Raw genomic sequence first — 19,687 nt, 5'->3', positions numbered from 1 at the left:
TTGCCTTAGAGGGACACAGCATGGCATGTCTGCAGAGTTTCGAAGAATTACGATTCTGCTCTGCTTATAAAATCCTCCCAAAGAGATCTGGCAGCTAGTTGAGTCAGCTCTCCATCTTAGACCCTAGCAGCATTCCATCCCAAGGAGCAGCACAGGGTCTTCTGGACCAGCTCAAGAGCAGAAGGGTCCAGGCAGCAGCCTGCTCCAGCCCGGTGCCCTCGGCGCTCTGAGAAAAGAGAAACCCTAAGCAGTATCCATGATCTTCTAGCCGCAAACTTAGGAAAACATCCCTTATTTTCACAGCTCGCAAGTTAACAGAATCTTTTCCGAGCCTCCTGTGACTTGAGTTCTTCAGGGCACCTGGCGCAGACAATACAGTCCATCTGTCTCCCTACTTCAGCCCTCTTGCCCTCATGGACAACAGCCCCGGCTTCATGCCAAACAGCCTGCCTTTATCTTGGCGAGGGGGACACTTGGAGACAAGCATTGGCCAGCCTGGCTACACATGTCCCTTTTCAGTCCGATCAGAGAAAGGTGGTACGCAGGAGCCTGTGAGCCTAGCAGGCGGACTCTCTCAGCTGCCACCCCACACATTGTCCCAGCATCGCGGTGCCGGGGTGGGGGCTGTGTGAACTCAGGAGGGCAGCGGAGAATGGCTCAGCATCTGATATGAATTTATCACCGGCTGCTGGTTGGGTGGGGGAGAAAGCAAGTGGAAGGGCCTGTGAGTGTTTAATGCACCCTGCCTCAACCCAACAGTTTGTCCTGAAGAGCCTTTTACCGATATGAAAGGACAGGGTCAAAAGTAAGTTGACCCCTGACAGAATGTACAATTATGAGCAGAGGGCTGCGCACGAGCAGCTGCTGGAACCCCACTGGTTCCGCATGGGGCTTCCAGGAGTCAGAATATGAATAATCAACTCAAGATTGTTTCCTCCCCCCCCCCCCCCCGTCCACCCCCGCCACCTCCCCCGCTCCACCTCGTCCCCTGTTTTGAGCAAGTCCTATTCTATTTCTACAGGAAGAAGCCTGGCCCTCCCCAGCAGCTGCAATAATTGTGTCCCTATTGTGAGGAAGACCTCCTCCTGGCCACCCCCTTACAAGTGGCCATTGTCGGTGGAGAGTCGGTGATTACACGCTCCGCCTGATGCTCTGGGGGACCCAGCTGCCTAAGTGCTGACACACGAGTGTGCAGTGTGCGGAAGGCCAGGCAGGGGCTGGTGGAGGTGGAGGCAAGAGGTGGGGGGGAGGCCACGTCTGTGCAATGGGACTCGGACATACCAGACCTTTTGCATAAGTCAAGCCCAGAACAAATGAGGCTTTATCAGGCCCCACGGAAGAGGGGGTCTCATCTCCCTTTGAAGTGGAGCTGAGATGGAGACGAGCAGCTTTTCCTCCTTGGGATCAAGCAAACATCCTTCTTTTGATATGCGACATGCTCATTATCTCTGTCCCATTTAATGATTTTTGATTGAAGGGTGGCGGCTGGGATGCCGAGAAGATCCTGAGAGGGGCTCCGTCCAGCCAAGCCCGCAAGAAAGGCTTTCCTTGTGCCTGGGCCTATATTTGGAATTTCTTAACAGTGTGCGCTTGTTCTTAGAGGCAGATAAGGGCTGAGCGTGAAATTCTTAATTAAGCAATAAATAGAGAGTGGGGTGTCAGCAGATGCAGCCAGTAGCCATGGCAACAGGAATCACATGGGCAAGAGAGCTGAGACGAGATGTAGGCCTCGGGCCTGGACCTGACTGACAGCTGAAGAATCCTACAAAGCTTGTAAACCAGATTAATTAGCTGACTAATTATTTCATAGCGTTAATGTAACTAAAAAATAAAAATAGTTCACCATGAACTGAAACCGCCCTGGAAAACAACAGCGGGGGAAGAGGCCGGGGGAAGCTGGCTGTGTCAGGCAGAGCCAGGAGCTGCCAGGGAATCAAATGGTATAAATGGGGAGATGGGCTTGCTGGCTTTGAGTCTGGCTTTGAAAATGAGAAAGAACACTTGTTCTACAGGCATACCCATCCCAAGCATGGCAGAGAGGTAACATCTCAGAACCACCATTCGTAATAGTTAATCACATCCAATACTGCCCCTCCGGGTCCTAACACAACCGCAGCACACAGTACTTCACTTGTGGTCTGTTTTGTAAGTGGCTCCGTGGCAGCATTCTCAGGGACTTTAGAAAGTCCACCTGAACCAATCTCCTTACAAGATCTCTTTAAATGAGCGAGGTTATCTTATTCTGTGGGTAGCAATTGCTTAAGTGGTATTAAATTTCAATCATGGGAACAATATGTCATATATGTCATATGATCATGAATCTCAGCTCTCTAACAAAATCTAGTCAAGGAAAATAAAATGAGACCCTTTTCAGAAAGGTGATGATGAGTTCAAGGCTTGTGACATTGTTAATGTTCCGAGGAAATAAAAAAAAAAATTCTAAAGTAATAATCTCTTGAGAAAATTTTGAGTAAGGTAACATGGCACACTAATCACACCTGAGGATGTTTGGGGTGTTTTGTAGCACAATTCCAAGAGATAAGTCAGTATTCTTAACCTCACTGTCTAGATGAAGTTATTGAGGCATGGAGCATTTATAATTCCATGCCCCAGGTAAAATAGCCAGCCAGCCACTGATTAAAACCTTAAGCCCTAAGCTCTGGCCATGAGCTTTCCAAAGAACCTGCATCCCATAAAGATGTTTGCTGAACAAAGACAAGACTCGCCTCGGTAGAGAGAGAAATGCAAGGGTCAAAGATATTATATGTGCAGGATTCTTTGTCTTTGTCACTGGGGATCAGTGAGAAGTCTTCTCCCATGACCCTGCCCAGCACCCCCAGCACCACCCTTTCTGGTCAGTGATCAATGATTCTTTGGCAGGCAGCACACTCTAGTGGAGGGATGCATAGCCAGGAGCTAGAATGCCTGGGTTCTGATTTCTCCCATTCTCAGCCATGTCTAAGGTTAGTCGGGTATCTTAAATCAAACACATGAAGTAGCCAAATGCAGGAAATGAATATAATTGTGATTTTAAAAAATTCCTCTCCTGGGGGATGTGGTTAGGTCTCAAACAATACAAAAGACGATCCACTTAGAAGTGGTCAACAAATGAATGGTCAGTGGAGCAGCACTCTGAGTGAAAGCCAGCCAGGAAAAGGAGCAGGACCCTCCCCCTGCCCCCCGTCCCCCCTGAAAGTCTTACAGGAAACTCAGGGGACCTGAAGGAGGCCAAGCAGTTTCCCTACAATGAAATGAAACTTGTACACACAACTCTCCCCATGATTTTTCATCCAGGAATATGTCCACACAGAATGTGAGGTCTGTACTTGGGCTTTCTTCTTAGATTATATGTATTTTGTGTAAAATAGGGCCAATCACAGACTTATAATATCACATGATAAAAAAAAACAATTAAGTAAACTAACCAATATGTGAAATGCATGGCACAGAACTGAAACAGGTACCAGCTGCAACTCCCTCGCTGCCATTTAGGCAACATGGCATCCTTAGCTCTCCTAAAGATGCTGCAAACTATGCACAAAGGAGATCAAATCCATGCAAACCAAGACAGCTGCATGGGTACCAGCGAGGAGGAGCGGGAGGAGCCTCCGTTCCCCCTGAGTCCTTGTGTCCTCACTGTGCCAGCCCAGAAACGGGAACAGAAGTGGCTCTAGCCTCCTCTCTACCCTTTATGCTCAGAGGGTACAGGAAGCACAAATGACCCTGAGAGCCACTGCTTGGAATCCTGGGAATCCTTTCCAAGGAACAAGGGTCTCCAAGTTCACTAAACATTCAACCAACCCTCTGCGACTTCCTGTTCCTTTTCCAACTCATATTATTCAAAGGGTGGAAATACCTGGGTATTCTGACAAAGAACTTTGTAAAAATTAATGAAAACTATATACCTAATTAAAATGTTTTACATTAAAATATTCATCGCATCATATATATACAATATACATATGCAGAGGTACATCTATGCATAAATATATATACTTATACATACTTATGGTATGTGTATTTATACCATATATGTATATACTAGTACATATAGGATAATAGTTTCACTTGCTATTAATTCAATAAATAATACTATCAAAAGGGAAGAAAATCTGTAACTGTGTGATTTGATTTGATTTTGTCTTTAAGCCCCAAATGTTCCTTTATCATTTTGGCTTATGTGAGTATTCAAATTTGTCCGCAGCTCATGAACAGAATCTGACCAATGGACATGTTTCTGAAGAGCACACTAAGTAATAGAACAAGGACCATTTGAAATTAAATTTTGCTCTATAATATATACCAAGTGAATAGTCATAGTTAAAATTAATGGCAGCGATTTGCTCCTGCTACTGGTATTCCCCTCCAGAGTGGTAAACCAGCCACAGGCTCTCTGTCCCTCCTGAGTTTTTATAGTTTTAGGTTACATTTATGAATGTATCAAATCAAAAATAAAATCTGAACATTACAATTCAGTGCAAGTAAAATATACAACAATCCATTTGGCAAAGATAAAAATACCAGAGAAGTACTATATTCTCCTCTATGGTGCTATTAACATGTCATCATCCCAGGGCTTAAGTGTAGCTCAGACTCAGTGGACATACAGCTAGGCACAAGGAAGAGGGGCCGGGGACTCGGGACAATTGCCCAGCTCTCTACATCCTTAGGGACAAGACTGGCTTGTAGCAGGCAGGGGCTGGGACTTGAGGTGCTGTGAGTTCTCCTGAATCTGACCAGGATCTGTTAAGACTAATTGGTAACAAAATTGACATTCTAGAGACCCATTTGGACAGATTCTCCTTACAGACCACACTGAGCTGAGGCTGGTATAAATGGACATCACAGTGCTCCGAGTGACCAATGCTGACATGGTATAGAACAAGAATATGAGACAAACACCAGGAAGTCAAAAGAAAACTGTGAAACACGCACAATAAGATGATAAAGAAATCCTTCAGCTATCTATTACTCTGCAATCACAAAAGAGTTTCCGGTCCTATAAGATGAGGTTCCTGCATCCTACACCTTTTTGTTTTAATCCTCACGTGAGGATATGTGTATTGTTTTGAGAGAGAGAGAGAGAATGAGAGAGGGAGAGAAAAGAGATAGCAGTAGGTTGCCTCCTGTATGCTACATCCTGATGCAAGACAGAGACAGCCCACCCCAGTCCTCAGATCCTCAGATCAGCCCTCCATGCCTCCGCACCTTCCTGACCTTGGATCCCCTTCCAAGGCTTTCCTTCTCATCTTCCACATTAACTTCACTCTTCATTCCTCCTCTTTGTAGCTGTCACTTGTCCTCTCTGTTGCTCCTAATATCTGTGGCCATAACCAAGCCAACCTGTCTTTCCCATGCACTTGATCTTTCTACAAATATAACAGTGCCTTAAAGTGAATTGAAAATATTAATAACAATGTTTATTAAGCACTTGCTATGGGTTAGGCACTCTGATAAAAAGTTTTACATATTATTCTTTATATAATTTCCTATCTTTTGAGGTAGGTCCTATTATTATCTCATTTTATAGGTGAGGAGGCTGAGCCTCGGAGAAAAAGAGCAGCTGCTCAGTGTCCCATAGCTAGTGAGCCTTGGAGCTGGGATTTAAACCCAGACAGTCTGATTTCAAAGACCATCCACTTAACCCTAACACAGAGCTGTTTCCCTCAGTTTCCCATCGTTTCATAGCACAACTGTCTAAAATTCAAGAGTGAGTGGTGGTTTTTTTACTACGTGCCCTTAAAATGCCCATCCAATTATACTTACCCAGATAGGTGAGTTGCCTCAGCTGGCTATTGAAGAACCAGTCACAGCCTTGGTCTTTACCAGGCGATGGAAGAGAGGGCAAAGACCGCCCCACTCGACTCCCGCACCGTATGAGGATGTCAGGGGAAGGCCACAGGACTGTGTGAACCAGCCGGAGGTAATTCCCAGGAGCAAAGTTGTCAAATGTTGCTGAGTACTTGAAGTGAGAGAAAAATACAATAGAGCTTATTTAAGAAGGAAGACTCCCCTATAAAAAGAGCTACAAACAACACTGAGTCATTTAGAAATAAGATAGTTCACACCCAGACTACTTTTCTTCTGGGGCAGGGGTCCTCAAACTACGGCCCACGGGCCACATGCAAATACAAATATTGTATTTGTTCCCGTTTTGTTTTTAAACTTCAAAATAAGATATGTGCAGTGTGCATAGGAATTTGTTCATAGTTTTTTTTTAAACTATAGTCCGGCCCTCCAACGAACCGTCTGAGGGACAGTGAACTGGCCCCGTTTAAAAAGTTTGAGGACCCCTGTTCTGGGGAATGGGCTTATTTGAATCCATTTCGTAACAAACTCAGAACTAGAGTTTACAAAATCATACCAGGTGAGGACGGAAAGACACCATAAGTTCCCTTTTATTTAACTTCCTTAATTAACACAAGAGAAAACCAAGGCCCAGACAAGTGGATTGATTTGTCCCAGGTCAAATAGCTAGACGAGACAGAGCTAGGTCTGGAATCCCTTTAAAGAGGCAGCCAATGTTGACAGTATCATCCATTTATAACAGCAACAGCGAACACTGTTGTAGCATGTGCTACATCCGTGGTTCTCAACCTTGGCTGCACATTAGAATCACTGGGGAATCTTTTTAAAATCCTGATTTCTGGGCCTCATCCTCTGGAAATTCTGTTTCTTTGTTATGGGGTGGGGCCACGTTAGTAACAAAGAAACAGAATTTCCGGAGGATGAGGCCCAGAAATCAGGATTTTAAAAAGATTCCCCAGTGATTCTAATGTGCAGCCAAGGTTGAGAACCACTGTGCTACATGCTTAAGTACGACTCACATAAAGTCATTCAATCCTTGAAATATCCCCTGTGATTGTTACTGTTCATGCCCCATTTTACAGATGAGGAGAGTGAGGCAGGTAGAGGTTCAGGAAACTTGTTCCATATCACAAAGTCGAAGAGTGTGCGCCAGGAGAGAAACCAATCACCAATCAGCTGCCTTTACCTTATGCAAATTCCATGAAATGTTCTCATGGGAGCCTTTAGGGAAGGAAAGAGCTCTCTGTTCTCAGAGAGGTGATGAGAGGATAAAGACAGATTCTGTTTTGAACTCCTCAGAACTATGGCACACCTAAATCAGCTTCTAGTTCCCTAAGACTGCTCTCGGGGCTTGTAGGGAATATAAATATTAGGAGACAGGAAGAAACGTGTTCAAAGGAAGAAAAGAAGCTTGAGGGAATCCACCTTTGCTTGTTTTTGTTGTTGTTGTTGTTTTGTTTTGTTTTGTTTTTTCAGAAAATGCACCCACTTCCTACATGACTATTCCTGTGTTTGTTCCCCCTAACCATTTGACTCCTAGACCTTCATTTACAAGTTCATCTTTAACCACAAGGTGGCAGTATGCAACATAAAAATGCTTTGTTAAGGCTTTTTTCTTGGGCTACAAACACTTCTCACTGGCTTAAGTTGGTTCTTAACCCATAATATAAGAATACAATTCTATAGATTGCTTAGAAGCTGTTTTTTGTTGTATTAATAAGCCTAAAAATTCAGGCAGAACCAATATGCATTCAAGGTGAAATATAAACTTGAAATACATAAACTTGAAAATTTTATTAAACATTATAAAATTTTCAAATACACACACACACACACACACACACACACACATTGTATTCAAGTTACAGTCATACATTCATCTGGTCAAAATGCTGCGGCAGTTTTCTTTATCAATACCAAAAGATGCTAATTCCTTCAAACTATTATTCTACAGAAGGAAGCATCATAAGCACTTGGAAGTGGAACACACCACTGAATAAATTCCCTGCAGAGATCTGTTGGTCCAAGGAGTCTCAAATCGCAGTGAGTAGGTCTCTTGATCCAAGAGCAGAGCCATCCAGCCATCAGGGTTAGACAATGTGTCACGCACATAGTTGACAGTGGTTGTCTTATTTCTGCTGTCAGTCAAGGTTAAGTCATAAGAAACATCCGGAGCATTAGTTCTAGAGTGAATTTCAAAAGAAAAAAAAATGAGTTTTAAGTTATTTGTTCATCCTGGATCTAATGTACTCTTCTTCCATCAGTTATGACTCATCTTCTATTCTCTCCATGTGTACTGTAGGCCCCTTCCACTCTGTGTGTCTGTGGAGGTTCCAGCAGTCACTGCATGCATCAAAACAGCCCAGTGCAAAGCTATCCTTGCATTTTCTGTGAATGTCATTGGTCTGGTGGATTGGAGGTAGTAACGTTCATAATGGATGCCACTAAAATGCCATCTCAATGAATTCACATATACCAGGACTATAGTCTATTATTTAAAAAAAAAAAAAAAGTCCATGACCAGAATTTTGCTGTAGACCAGGTTTCTCCACAGCAGAAAATATATAGTCAGTAGATATCCTAATTGGGAGCAATGACTGAGAGTCAGAACCTGATGTGCCTAGACTCTCAGAAGCCCACCTCCCACTGCCCAGCAGGAATGGCGTCAGTAGCCTTCCCCAGAGGGAGGAGGTAGCCTGGCTCCTCGCTTGTGGGCTTGCACAATGCCCAGTGCTCACACCTACTACCGCACCTCAGTGTTGTTGGGCTTGCTTTTGTGCTTGTTAGCATAGGTTGTGAGATCCTTATGTTAGAGATATATTCTTCTTGCTATCCTGGCACAGGACCCTCACACAACGGGCACTCAAATCATGTCTACTAAATAAAGAAAGAATGCATGGAAGAGCTCGCCCAAAAGCTGGTGCCAATTTCCTAAAGGGTTTCTAGAAGGACTGCATTTTACCAAATGAAGAAACTGAGCCAGAGTGTGGCAAAAGTGTTAGGTAAATGTCACAGGTAGAATTATAAAGTTTTCATTTCCGTAAATGATTTTGCACAGCCCATTCCAGAAAGTGGTTTTTAAGACTTCACTAGAACATGAATAGGGTTGGCCACATGCTAAGACCATAAAAGAAAGTCAAAGTGGACAGGAAAAAAATAAAGCAAAATAAAAATCAATACACATTATGACTGTCCTTCCCTCTTTGTTTTAGTTTTCATAAGAACCTTTAACTGTGGCATTTTGCTGCAGGCAGATAATTAAATTCTCAAAGAGGAGGGAAATGAGATGAAGGATGTTGGGTTTTCAAAGTGAGGTGTAGCATGAGCATATCCACAGCCAATTTACAATCCAGTGGCATATTATAAAAGGAAACTGTTTTAGTGCTAAGTGCTTGGGGACTATGGTCAAATGGGTATAAACTGGAAATCTATATCTTATATGTGCTAGGTATATGAACTTGGGCAAATTACTGACCCTCTTCAAGCTTTCTTTTTTTTTTATTTTTTCAATGGAGACAACAGTAGAATGTATCTCATCTAGCTCCTGAGAAACTTAAAGAGATAACTTATGTAAAGTATTCAGTAACCATTAGCAAGCCAAACAAGATCTATCTACAGCTCATTTAAGAACCTCAGATGGGCCAGGTTTGCCATCCTGTGCTACTTATTTTAATGTCTAGAGGTTTACTTGGTCATTAAAAAACACACTCAATACTTTTAGTGCTACAGAGCCTTGTAGGATTAAATGTATTTGTTTAATCTGTAAGTTAATTAAAGGGATGAAAAATAATCAGGGCATGGGGAATAAAAGAACTATGCTTTTCTAAGATTTCCCTATGCAGCATTAACGAAATCTTTAGAAAGTTTGGGGTGGGGGAGACTTCTTTCTCTCTTTGGGTTTAGGATCCTTAGCGTTTTTTTTTATCACATGTACAGTGGGGCCTTGACTTATGAGTTTAATTCGTTCAGAGACCAAGCTCGTTAAAGAGCTCGTTAACTCAAATTACTCTATCAACTCAATGCAAAAAATCGGCGGAGAGACAGCTAGTATCTCAAAAAACTCGTTAGTCGGGACACTCATAAGTCAAGGCCCCACTGTATATAAGAATTTAAACTGGAACTAAAGAACAAGATTGTTGAAGATTCAACTCATGCTCTTAGAATCAGAATGGACATAAAGGTCATCTGTTCTGATTTCAAATCCATTGTAGGAATTTCCTCCATATTTTATTCTGTCCCTTCTTCCAGTCATGGGATATTCACATTCTAAAATTCCTCCTCCATTTATAACATTTATAATTATTAATTAAAGGCCCAATGCATGAAATTCGTGCAAGGGCAGGCCTTCCTTCCCCAGGCTGCCAGCACCAGCTTCCCTGTGGCACCTGAGACCTGAGCTTCCCTCGCAGCCAAGGCTTCATCCAGAAGGTCATCCAGAAGGATGTCTGGAAGGATGTCCAGTCTAATTAGCATATTACACTTTTATTATTATAGATTTTTAATCTTTACATAAGCTTTAGAAAGTTTAATTTTCTCCCTTGTATCTCCTACCCATTTGTTCTCAATCATCATGGCTCAGCTTAACAGTTCAACTGGCCCCTTAGTGATGTTTCTCCCCAACAGGAAGTCTACCCAGAAAACCACATGAGTGTCAGAGGATGTCATGAAACTTATTAATCAAAGAAGATAAGCATTTTGATCCTAAGTGAACAGAGCTTAATATGGTCAACCTCCATATCAATAGAATATTTGCCAAGAGGACTTAAACACTTATGTCTGGTGGTCAGAAAACTTCTTCTGGGCACCTACAGGCAATCTACACTATTAGTGAGCCCTGGTTTAGGAAAATGCTAAGGTTTTCTTATGGACTTAAATTTCTTATTTTTCCAGTCAAGTGCTCTCAATTAAACTACTTTTACAAATAGTTATTTTAAACTATAAACCAAAAGAAGAATTCTGTTAACCACCCATCTGTTTACATTTAATTTCAACCTATATTTTGTGACTCTTTTCTTAAGATATCATGCATACCACCTTGAAAATATTACCTCTATATGTTATAATATAATCTATTGGGTAGATATTTCCAGAAATGCTTAATTCCAACAATGTGGCCCAAAAAATCCTCCTGGTCACTTCAACTAGACTTAGTTACTTCTCAATTTCCATCAGCATCAATTTTCAGGATGTAATTTCTCCTGGTTTAGTTTCTATAAATTGTAACTTCGATTATTGAAGAAGCCATTTTTCAGACCTTACACTCCAGGTTCAGAAGGCCCTTATAAAACTGACCCCTCTCTTCAAATAAGCAACTGAATCCTAACTCTAATTCATTTCTATTTGTACTTAGGACTTTTGTACCTTTCTTGTGATGCCATTTCCTTCCAAAGAGCATCTAATAATCTGGTGCTAACCCCTTGATCAATCAGAGACCCACCATAGCACATAGTGGTTCTAAAGTATCCTTTCCTCTTGCTTCTTCATGCATTGCCCTAATCCTATCAAGCCACACCATCTCTCTAGCAAGGTTTATTCAGGATACAATTTCACAGGCACTCACACCCAGCACCAGCTTTCTGTAATGCAATACAGGTAGAGGAGGTAAAGGTTATCCAATATACCCTTATCACAGCTAGAAGTGGAAAGAATCATAGGATACATTCTGAAAAATAAATCAAAATGTAAAAGACCCATCATCTCTCAGTAGGCAAGATGCCTTGTGTTGACCATCACCCAGGACCAAAAATTCAAATAACTCCCATCCTTCTAGGAAAAAAGCTAGCAGAGACAGTGGTGGGCTCTTCTGAAAAGCACCCAAGGAACATCAAGAGTCGAAGAATACCATGAAGAGAATTTACCAACCACAATTGCTACAATTTTCGCTTGCCCTAAATAGCCACCAATTTCCCCATGCCCTAAATAGCCACCAATCTCCCTCTCTTTACTGTTAATGAAGCAAAGGAGCACAAAAGTATTTCTAATTTGGAGGAGCCAAGGGAGTCTGCATGGGCCATTAGCAGCAGAGAGCTTCATTACTAGGGGAAGAAGTCTCTCCCTGAACTTCTCATGGTTTTATGTGCAAGAAATCAGGAGGCAACCAGTCCATTTTAAATGTTAACCCTTCCCTCTGCATCAGCAACAGCTCCTGTGTACAATCAAAAAGACAAAAGAACTACAAACCTTTCCTTTTATCCTCCCTGTTCAATGAGGTGCCTTAATTTTTGTTCTTTTTTTAAATGCCCAAGCTGGTTTTTAATTAAGCAATAGTTTCCTTTAGAAATATAGCACTGTCTGTGCACTTGATAAAACTTCCAGCCTATGTACCAATTTACAATACTAGTTGCATAAACAGTTATGTACTTTAGTGCCCATATACTGTGTGGAACTCTTGGATGTCTGCTGCCCACAAAGGATTTGTTAGGCAATCAACAATATCAACGAGGACAAATATTAACACTCTGGTTTGTGTTTACCGTTAGCTTACTTTTCCTGAGGGTCCATATCTCTGTGTATTAAGACAAACACTGCACTGAGCTCTAAATGCTCTCAAATTTGGAACAATTGTGAAATAAACACTTTGTAATTACACATCTCCTAAGCCAGACACATCATAATAACTAGCCTTAAGTGGTGCTGCTAGCATATTCTGGATGTGAGGGCTTGCTGCTGATGCTTTCATCTTTTACTTCCCGAAGAAAACAAAATTGAAATTTGGAGCACAGCCAACAGATTGTTATAACACAGTCTGGGTTGAATGCCCTTTAAAAATACACTGGGCTCATAACAAGTCCTTGTCAGAAAACCAGCATCCTACCTGCAGACCTGCCACCACCCAGTGATATTTTATATGTGTCAGTTAGCTTTTTTTTATATACACTTTTTGATTGAGGTACACTTAAATATATCTCCTTCTGAAAATAAATCCAAAAAGGGGAAAGAAGCCACAACATTCAGTCTTTCCCCAAACCTTTTAATAATCCTTAAATTCACATTTAAAAAAAAATACAGGACTGGGAGGCAGAGAGGCAAAAGCCATATGATTTAATAATCCTTGTGTTTCTGACAGGCAAACCCTAAGATCACTCCTCCATGACTTTGCAGATGGATAATTCCACAGGTTATTTTTCAAAGTTGGTTAAAGAGAAAATAGTTTATTATAGACAAGCCCAAGGCCAGAATCCACCTACCACCTCCTCAAACATAGTCCCTACAGTTTTTGCAACACACTTAGAAAAATACTTCTTGCTTATTCTATCTTAATCCATGAAGAGAAGCAACAGATGTCTATCATCCTACCTAACATGATCCTTCCTATACCATTGCATCTCATCTCTTGAACTATTGAATCTAGTTGGAATGGTTTCTTCAGAACATGAGAAGACCACTATTAAAACTACACACCCAGAAGGTAGACAACTACCTGTCAGGGATATTGAAAAATAATGTTATGCATCAGGCAGGGAGTTAGATTAAGAACCTTGACCTCCCATACACATACACATACACACACACACACACACACACACACACACACACATGCACAAGCACTCTCTACACCAGCGGTTCTCAACCTGTGGGTCGCGACCCCTTTGGCGGTCGAACGACCCTTTCACAGGGGTCGCCTAAGACCATCCTGCATATCAGATATTTACATTACGATTCATAACAGTAGAAACATTACAGTTATGAAGTAGCAACGAAAATAATTTTATGGTTGGGTCACAACATGAGGAACTGTATTTAAAGGGCCAGAAGGTTGAGAACCACTGCTCTACACACATCTGGTGCTATGGAGGAGCTGACTGACACCAGCTCACAAGCTCATTGTCAGCCTCTCTTTCCAAAGCCAAGTTCAGTGACATAATTTGAGGATATTCCTCAGTTTGGGGGTTCATTATGATTTTTAGAGATTTGTCTATTTTACTTCTGTAACTTCTGCTGCCAAGAGAGGATAATGCTTCTTGGAATTTTTCTGTCTCACATAGGTTTTTCTTGGTTTGGTTTTTGCTTTTGAGGAATGAACGGATGCCACTAGTGATGCTGTGCCTATTTATCCCTAGGAAGTAGAATTAGGCGATTATTAAAGGAAAAGGTAGGCCAAAATTTCCACTTGAACTCTTCTTTACTTTTGCATCACAGAGGCAGGGGGTGCCTCATACTTTGAACACTGACACATTAAGAGCAGTTATATAGGTAAAAACCGAATGCAAGCACTACAGGAGAGGATATTAAGCAAGATCTAAGAGTCAAGGTGATCAACATGAACATTAACCTTTTCTTTTCCAAGAGAAGCAAGGAAGAAGAAACAGAAAGCTTTGGGTAACAATGAATCAAAGACTATGTCCTGAATTATTCCAGATTCTATGACTACCTGGGAGGTTTACCTGGCGTAGTATAGCATCATGGAACTATACAAAAGTATTCCGTTTTTTAAGAATTGGATTAAGTTACAGTTAACTTAATTTCTTCTGAGTAAACCTAATTTCTTTGCCAGACATTTGTTTCTCAGAAACATAATAATCTCTAGTATTTTATTTAGCTAGTAGCATGTTTATATGTTGCTTTGTAAATCACTAAAATAAAATAGAGACTTCTTAAAGACAACATATACTGAGCACTTACAACATGTCAGGCACCAACCATGTGAGATAAGTAATACCATTATGCCAATTTTACTGATGTGAGAACTGAAGCAAAAAGAGGTGGAGTAACTTGCCAAAAGACTACACCTATGAAGTTGGGGGAGGGGGAGCTATGTCTTTTACCTACAAATGATTCTTAATTACTTCTCTATTCTTCATATTTAAAAATTTATATCAAATATATGCATATGTCTTGACTTTATTTTATGAACAACCTATAAAAACTCGAAAAGACTGGCTCGCCAACCTACAACATCTTTTAAACTCCTCCAATTCCCCCCATACTCAATATAGTAAATAACTGAAAAAACTGATTTACTGTCATTTTAATAAGTCTATGACAATTGAAGAAGCTAGTGAGTACTATAAAGCAATAATAATAATAATAATAATAATAATAGTAATTCCCAGATGGTAATTTTGAGGGTTGACTTCTCATTCTCTCCATCACAAGTCTATGCATCAATACTTCCAGGGCAAGAAAATAATTGCTAATGTAGATTAACTGCTGATTCAACAGGGGTGGGGTAGGAGCAAAGTAGAGGAAGAATCAGTTGCTAAATAAATCATCTGGTCAGCTGATAGTCACAGGAAAGCAAACACCCAGAGACATTATGAAATGACAATCTTAAGTATTAGATGTTCCTATAAATTTTAGAAATAAAGACTGGAGATAGCACTTTAATCCTGGGTCTTCTGAAGAAAAGCTGAGTGCCATAGGCTCATTATAAATATGTCCTAAGAGAGAAATGGGCATAAGGGCACTAGAGGAAGAAGGTTTGGAGGAGTCCACAATTTTTTTACTTATATTTATTTGTTCAATACTAATTTTATAGAATCATTATGTTTCAAAATGGTAATAGGTACTATAATACAAACACCACACACACAGTAGAAACCCTATTCTTACACGGCATACCATCTACAAGAAGAGATGGGAAATTTTTAAAGCTATGTAGGGTCTATGAATATTGGTTAGTGCAAGTATATGGAGCCAGCACACAGCAAGGCTATCGAAACCTGTACAGAAAACTCAGAGAAGTTTACCAGAGAAAATTACTTTTCTGCTGAGTACAATGGAAGTTGAACATTATGAATTGAAAAGCACAACGAAGGTGAGTGAGGCTGAGACAAAATGCAAGGAAGGAGGGCAGTGTGTTGAGAGACGATGCTAGAATTATAAACAGGAAACAGGTCATAAAGGGCTCATAAGATACTTAAAATGTTGAACTTTCTTTTAAAGGCACTGGGAAAACTTTAAAAGTTTCAAACAAGGGAATGAATGAAGAGCAGGACCAGATCTGCAATGATAAAGTTTAAGGATGGGAGCATAGCAAGATGGCAAGCTAAGAAGCTGTTGTGATTATATAGGTAAGAGGTATGGTGGCCTGGACTAGGGGAAGAAGTTGGGAAGGACAAAAGTAGAAAGACTCAAGAGGACTTTTTGGGAGAGGTAAAATGGACTGTACTTGGTAGATGATTTACGTGTGAAATAAGCATTTCTCAGACTCCCCAGAGGGAAACAGGTCTGTGGATAAAGACCGTAAAACTGAGTTTTGGCAAGTCAGGTTTTAGATGCCTATTAAACACTCTAGTGAAAATATTTAAAGCATTGCTGTTCAATAGAAATATAATGCAAACCATTAATGCAAGCCAAAGACATAATCTTAAATTTTACAGTAGCTATATTAAAAAGAAAAAAGGTGAAATTATTATAATAATATATTTATCCCAGTGTATCCAAAATATTATCATTTCAACATAATCAATATAACCAAATTATTGAGATCTTTTACATTGTTTTTTCATAGCGAGTCTTAAAAATGTGGTGTATAATTTAGAATTACGTCACATCTCAATTTTGAATGAGCCATATGTGGCTACATTATTGGACAGTGCTGATCCTAAGGACAGTTGGATTAGTGGGTCTGGAGCTCAGTAGAGACTAAATGAAGAAAACCTGGAAGCATCAGTGAATGTTAACTGAAGTGGTGAAATAACCAAGATCACCTGGGAAGAGGATGACTTGAGAGAAAGGAAAGCTCCTCACAGAATCCTAAGAAACACCAGCACTTAAGAGACAAGGAGAGTTTATAAAGGAGATCTGGAAGGAGCACACAAAAATGCATAGCCCATGGACACAGACAATTGGGTGGTGAAGGCCTGAGGCTGTGGCGGGGGGGGGGAGGGGGGTAGGGGTGGGCTAGAAGAGATCAATGGGGGAAAAGGGGGACATATATAACACTTTCAGTAAAGATTTAAAATAAAATAAAAAATTTTTTAAAAGAACAGCTCCAACTGACATATAGGAAAAAAATATTATTGGGGGTAGTATATTCGTTCCATGTAATTATCCCTGTGCAAAAGAAAACATTTATCAAAATTTGGGGATGGATAAATCCAAGCACTATGTTAGGCATGTCATAATTATGGAACCTCTGGAGAAAATGAGTCACTGATGTAGTTTTCCGAAATGAAGTTCTACCTTACATTGGTAGGGATAACTCCATCCCTGTCTTATCGGGAAGGGTGAGCTGGGCAGATCAGATTGGTAGAAAGAGAAGCTGGGAAAAGAACAGGATCCTGAACACCTGTAGCTCCTACAGAAAGCCTGTTATAGAACTGGTGAGTGAGGGAGAGAACAATGTAAGCAGCTCTCATGCATGTCAAGTTTGTTGGCATTTTAACAAAGCGTAAAACTAAACTCTGCCCTATAGAGGTTGACAATTCTATACAGATGAAATATTTACATGCCTATCAACCCAACTGCTAGGGTGGAGTCCAAGGAAGCTATAAAACAGGAAGTGTCACAAATGTGGGTACCCATCTGACTTAAAAAAGGTAGCGAGGGGCAGGAACAGAAGGTTACCAATGCCAAACAAAAAAAACTAATAGTGAAATGGGACCATAGAGGCGGGGACTTCCAAGGAAGAAATTCCACTCCAATCATTTGGTTGTTCGCAAAAGGAAAATGTGGTGCCTTGTTTACACAGCCATGCAGGGCCACACTCTGGGACCTCATGGTGAGGGAGGGGTAAGAGTGGAAAGTGAAGACAGCAGGGTGCTTGTGCCATATCAGATCTCCATCAGCATGCAACCCCAAAAGATCATGACTGTGAGAGCTTTGTAAATCAACTCTTAGGGTGCTTGCTCCAGGGCAAGTAGCACAACAAATTAATCCTGTCTCCCTGAAATGCAGCAAAGTTTGTATCCACGCTGAATTCAAATTGCTCATTAGCTCTGACATATTCCTAATGAGGTTATAATGCTCTGGGACAAAGATCAAGTCACTCAGCACAAATGCGAGGGATAGAGTCATAGAAGGGTAAGGTTAGAAGGACCTGAGGGCAGTGCTTCTCAAACTTGAATATAAATCACCTGAGGGTCCTGACTCAGGATGTTTGGGGCGGAGTCTTTGATTCCCTCTTCCGACAGAACCCGGGGAGGCTGGTGCACTTTGACAAGCAAGTCCCTAGAGACCATCTAATGCAATCACCTTATTTTAGATGGGGGGACTCCAGAGCCAAGAGACATAAGTGAGACTTCCCTGGCGCTAACTCGGGATAGTTGGGCATTTGTCCATAGACCTATGGATCAACCTGAAAATTTGTAATATTATAATCATAGAGAGTAGAGTGACCAACCATCCTGGTTTTCTCAAGACTGAAGGAGTTTCTAGAACATGAGACTTTCTATTTTAAAACCAGGAAAATTCCAGACAAACCAAGACAAGTTTTTCACCCTAGTAAAAGCCTTTTGAATCAGCTTGGAATAGTGTTTCTGGATTATTATTTTTTTTGACCTTGTCGGTCCCTAAGTGCTGCTAAGGTAAGCACCTGAGTGTCCTGTCCTAAAGCTCTCCAAGAACAGATGCTCTATAAGATTATTTCTGTAGAGCCTTCTAACACCAGCGCTAAGTGCCTCTGTAAGAGACAGTGTCCCAATAGGTTTCAAAATAAGGCATAAAAAAGGAGTATAAAGAACATGAAAAGTAAGTGTCATAGAAGCACATAATGTTCTTTTTAATTATATGAATCCATTTTAATTTTCCTCATTTGAAAAAAATGCATCTAATGGGGGGGGGCGAGTTTCAATTGGGGGAAAAGGAGACATATGTAAAACTAGACAATAAAAAAATAAATAAATCATTAACTTATAAATATGAAAACACTCATTGAGACACCTTTGGTAAAAATCACTAAAATAACAATAAAAACCAGGATGCATCTGTGAGAATTTTTAAAAAGTCATGCTCTGCACAATCAAAATGATTAAAAATTAAAATATATCCCTCCACATTGCTATTTTACTCACTGGAATTGGACCCATTAACATTACATAGAATAATACACAGTCTGGACAGCAAAAGTAGAAAAATAATTTCAAATTAGTTGGTGCTAGCAGTGTTTTACTAAGGCTTTTAAAACAGAATGTCAAAATACTGATTCCATAGGCATTCAAAATGCAGACTGTGCACTACTGACCACTGTGACTCACTCTCTGGACTTTACTGACTTAAAACAGATGCCAACATGCTCTAGCTGAATCACTTGACTTAGTGTTCCTGAAGTTAAAACACTTAAAAGGAAGGAAGGAAAGAAGTGTGGCTAAATATATACAATGTTTGAAACAGGTAAAAGGTAGAACCCCAGACACTCAACAATCATTACCTGAAAATTGAAGAGCGCAGAAGGAATCCTATTATGCATTATAAAGATCCCAGCTGCTGACTTAATGGTAGTTTGACTAGCATAACCAAAGGGTCCTTGCTCCAATATTAATAGGAAATGTATTGTACGAATCCAATAGTTCATGAAATTAACAAGGAAAATGAACTGGAGTGAAGCAACTTTGCAAGTAATAGGAAGTCATCAGCTATTGCTTCCCGGGAGCATATGGAACACTTAAAAAGAGCTTGGGGAGAGTAAACATGTGTAAATGAAAATGGACATTCTTGGAATTTTTAATAATACTTTTTTAAAAAAATATATATTTCTTTATTGATTTCAGAGAGGAAGGGAGAAGGAGAGAGAAAGAGAGAGAAACATCAATGATGAGAGAGAATCATTGATCGGCTGCCTCCTGCACGCCCCCTACTGGGGATCGAGACCACAACCCAGGCATGTGCCCTTGGCCGGAATCGAACCTGGGACCCTTCAGTCCGCAGGCTGATGCTCTATCCACTGAGCCAAGCTGGCTAGGGCTTTAATAATACTTTTAATTTAAGTACATTTTGC

At 40.8% G+C, this 19,687-nt stretch overlaps 1 protein-coding gene across 1 annotated transcript in view; it reads right to left on the bottom strand.

The window, feature by feature from the left end:
• Positions 1–19,687, bottom strand: part of PKHD1 (PKHD1 ciliary IPT domain containing fibrocystin/polyductin) — a 414,612-nt gene that overhangs the window by 191,150 nt on the left and 203,775 nt on the right. The window contains exons 49-50 of the mRNA XM_070418435.1: positions 7,799–7,991; positions 5,767–5,962 (exon numbers count right to left, since the gene is read on the bottom strand). Of these exons, the coding sequence (XP_070274536.1) occupies positions 5,767–5,962; positions 7,799–7,991 (389 nt within the window). The remainder of the gene's footprint in view (positions 1–5,766; positions 5,963–7,798; positions 7,992–19,687) is intronic.

This window comes from Myotis yumanensis, unplaced genomic scaffold, assembly GCF_028538775.1.
Source record: "Myotis yumanensis isolate MYYU_CA2020_CCGP unplaced genomic scaffold, mMyoYum1.0.hap1 SCAF_6, whole genome shotgun sequence".
Classification (NCBI taxonomy): domain Eukaryota; kingdom Metazoa; phylum Chordata; class Mammalia; order Chiroptera; family Vespertilionidae; genus Myotis; species Myotis yumanensis.
Note: the sequence above shows the minus strand (reverse complement) of the source record. Positions and strands in the feature narration are given on the sequence as shown.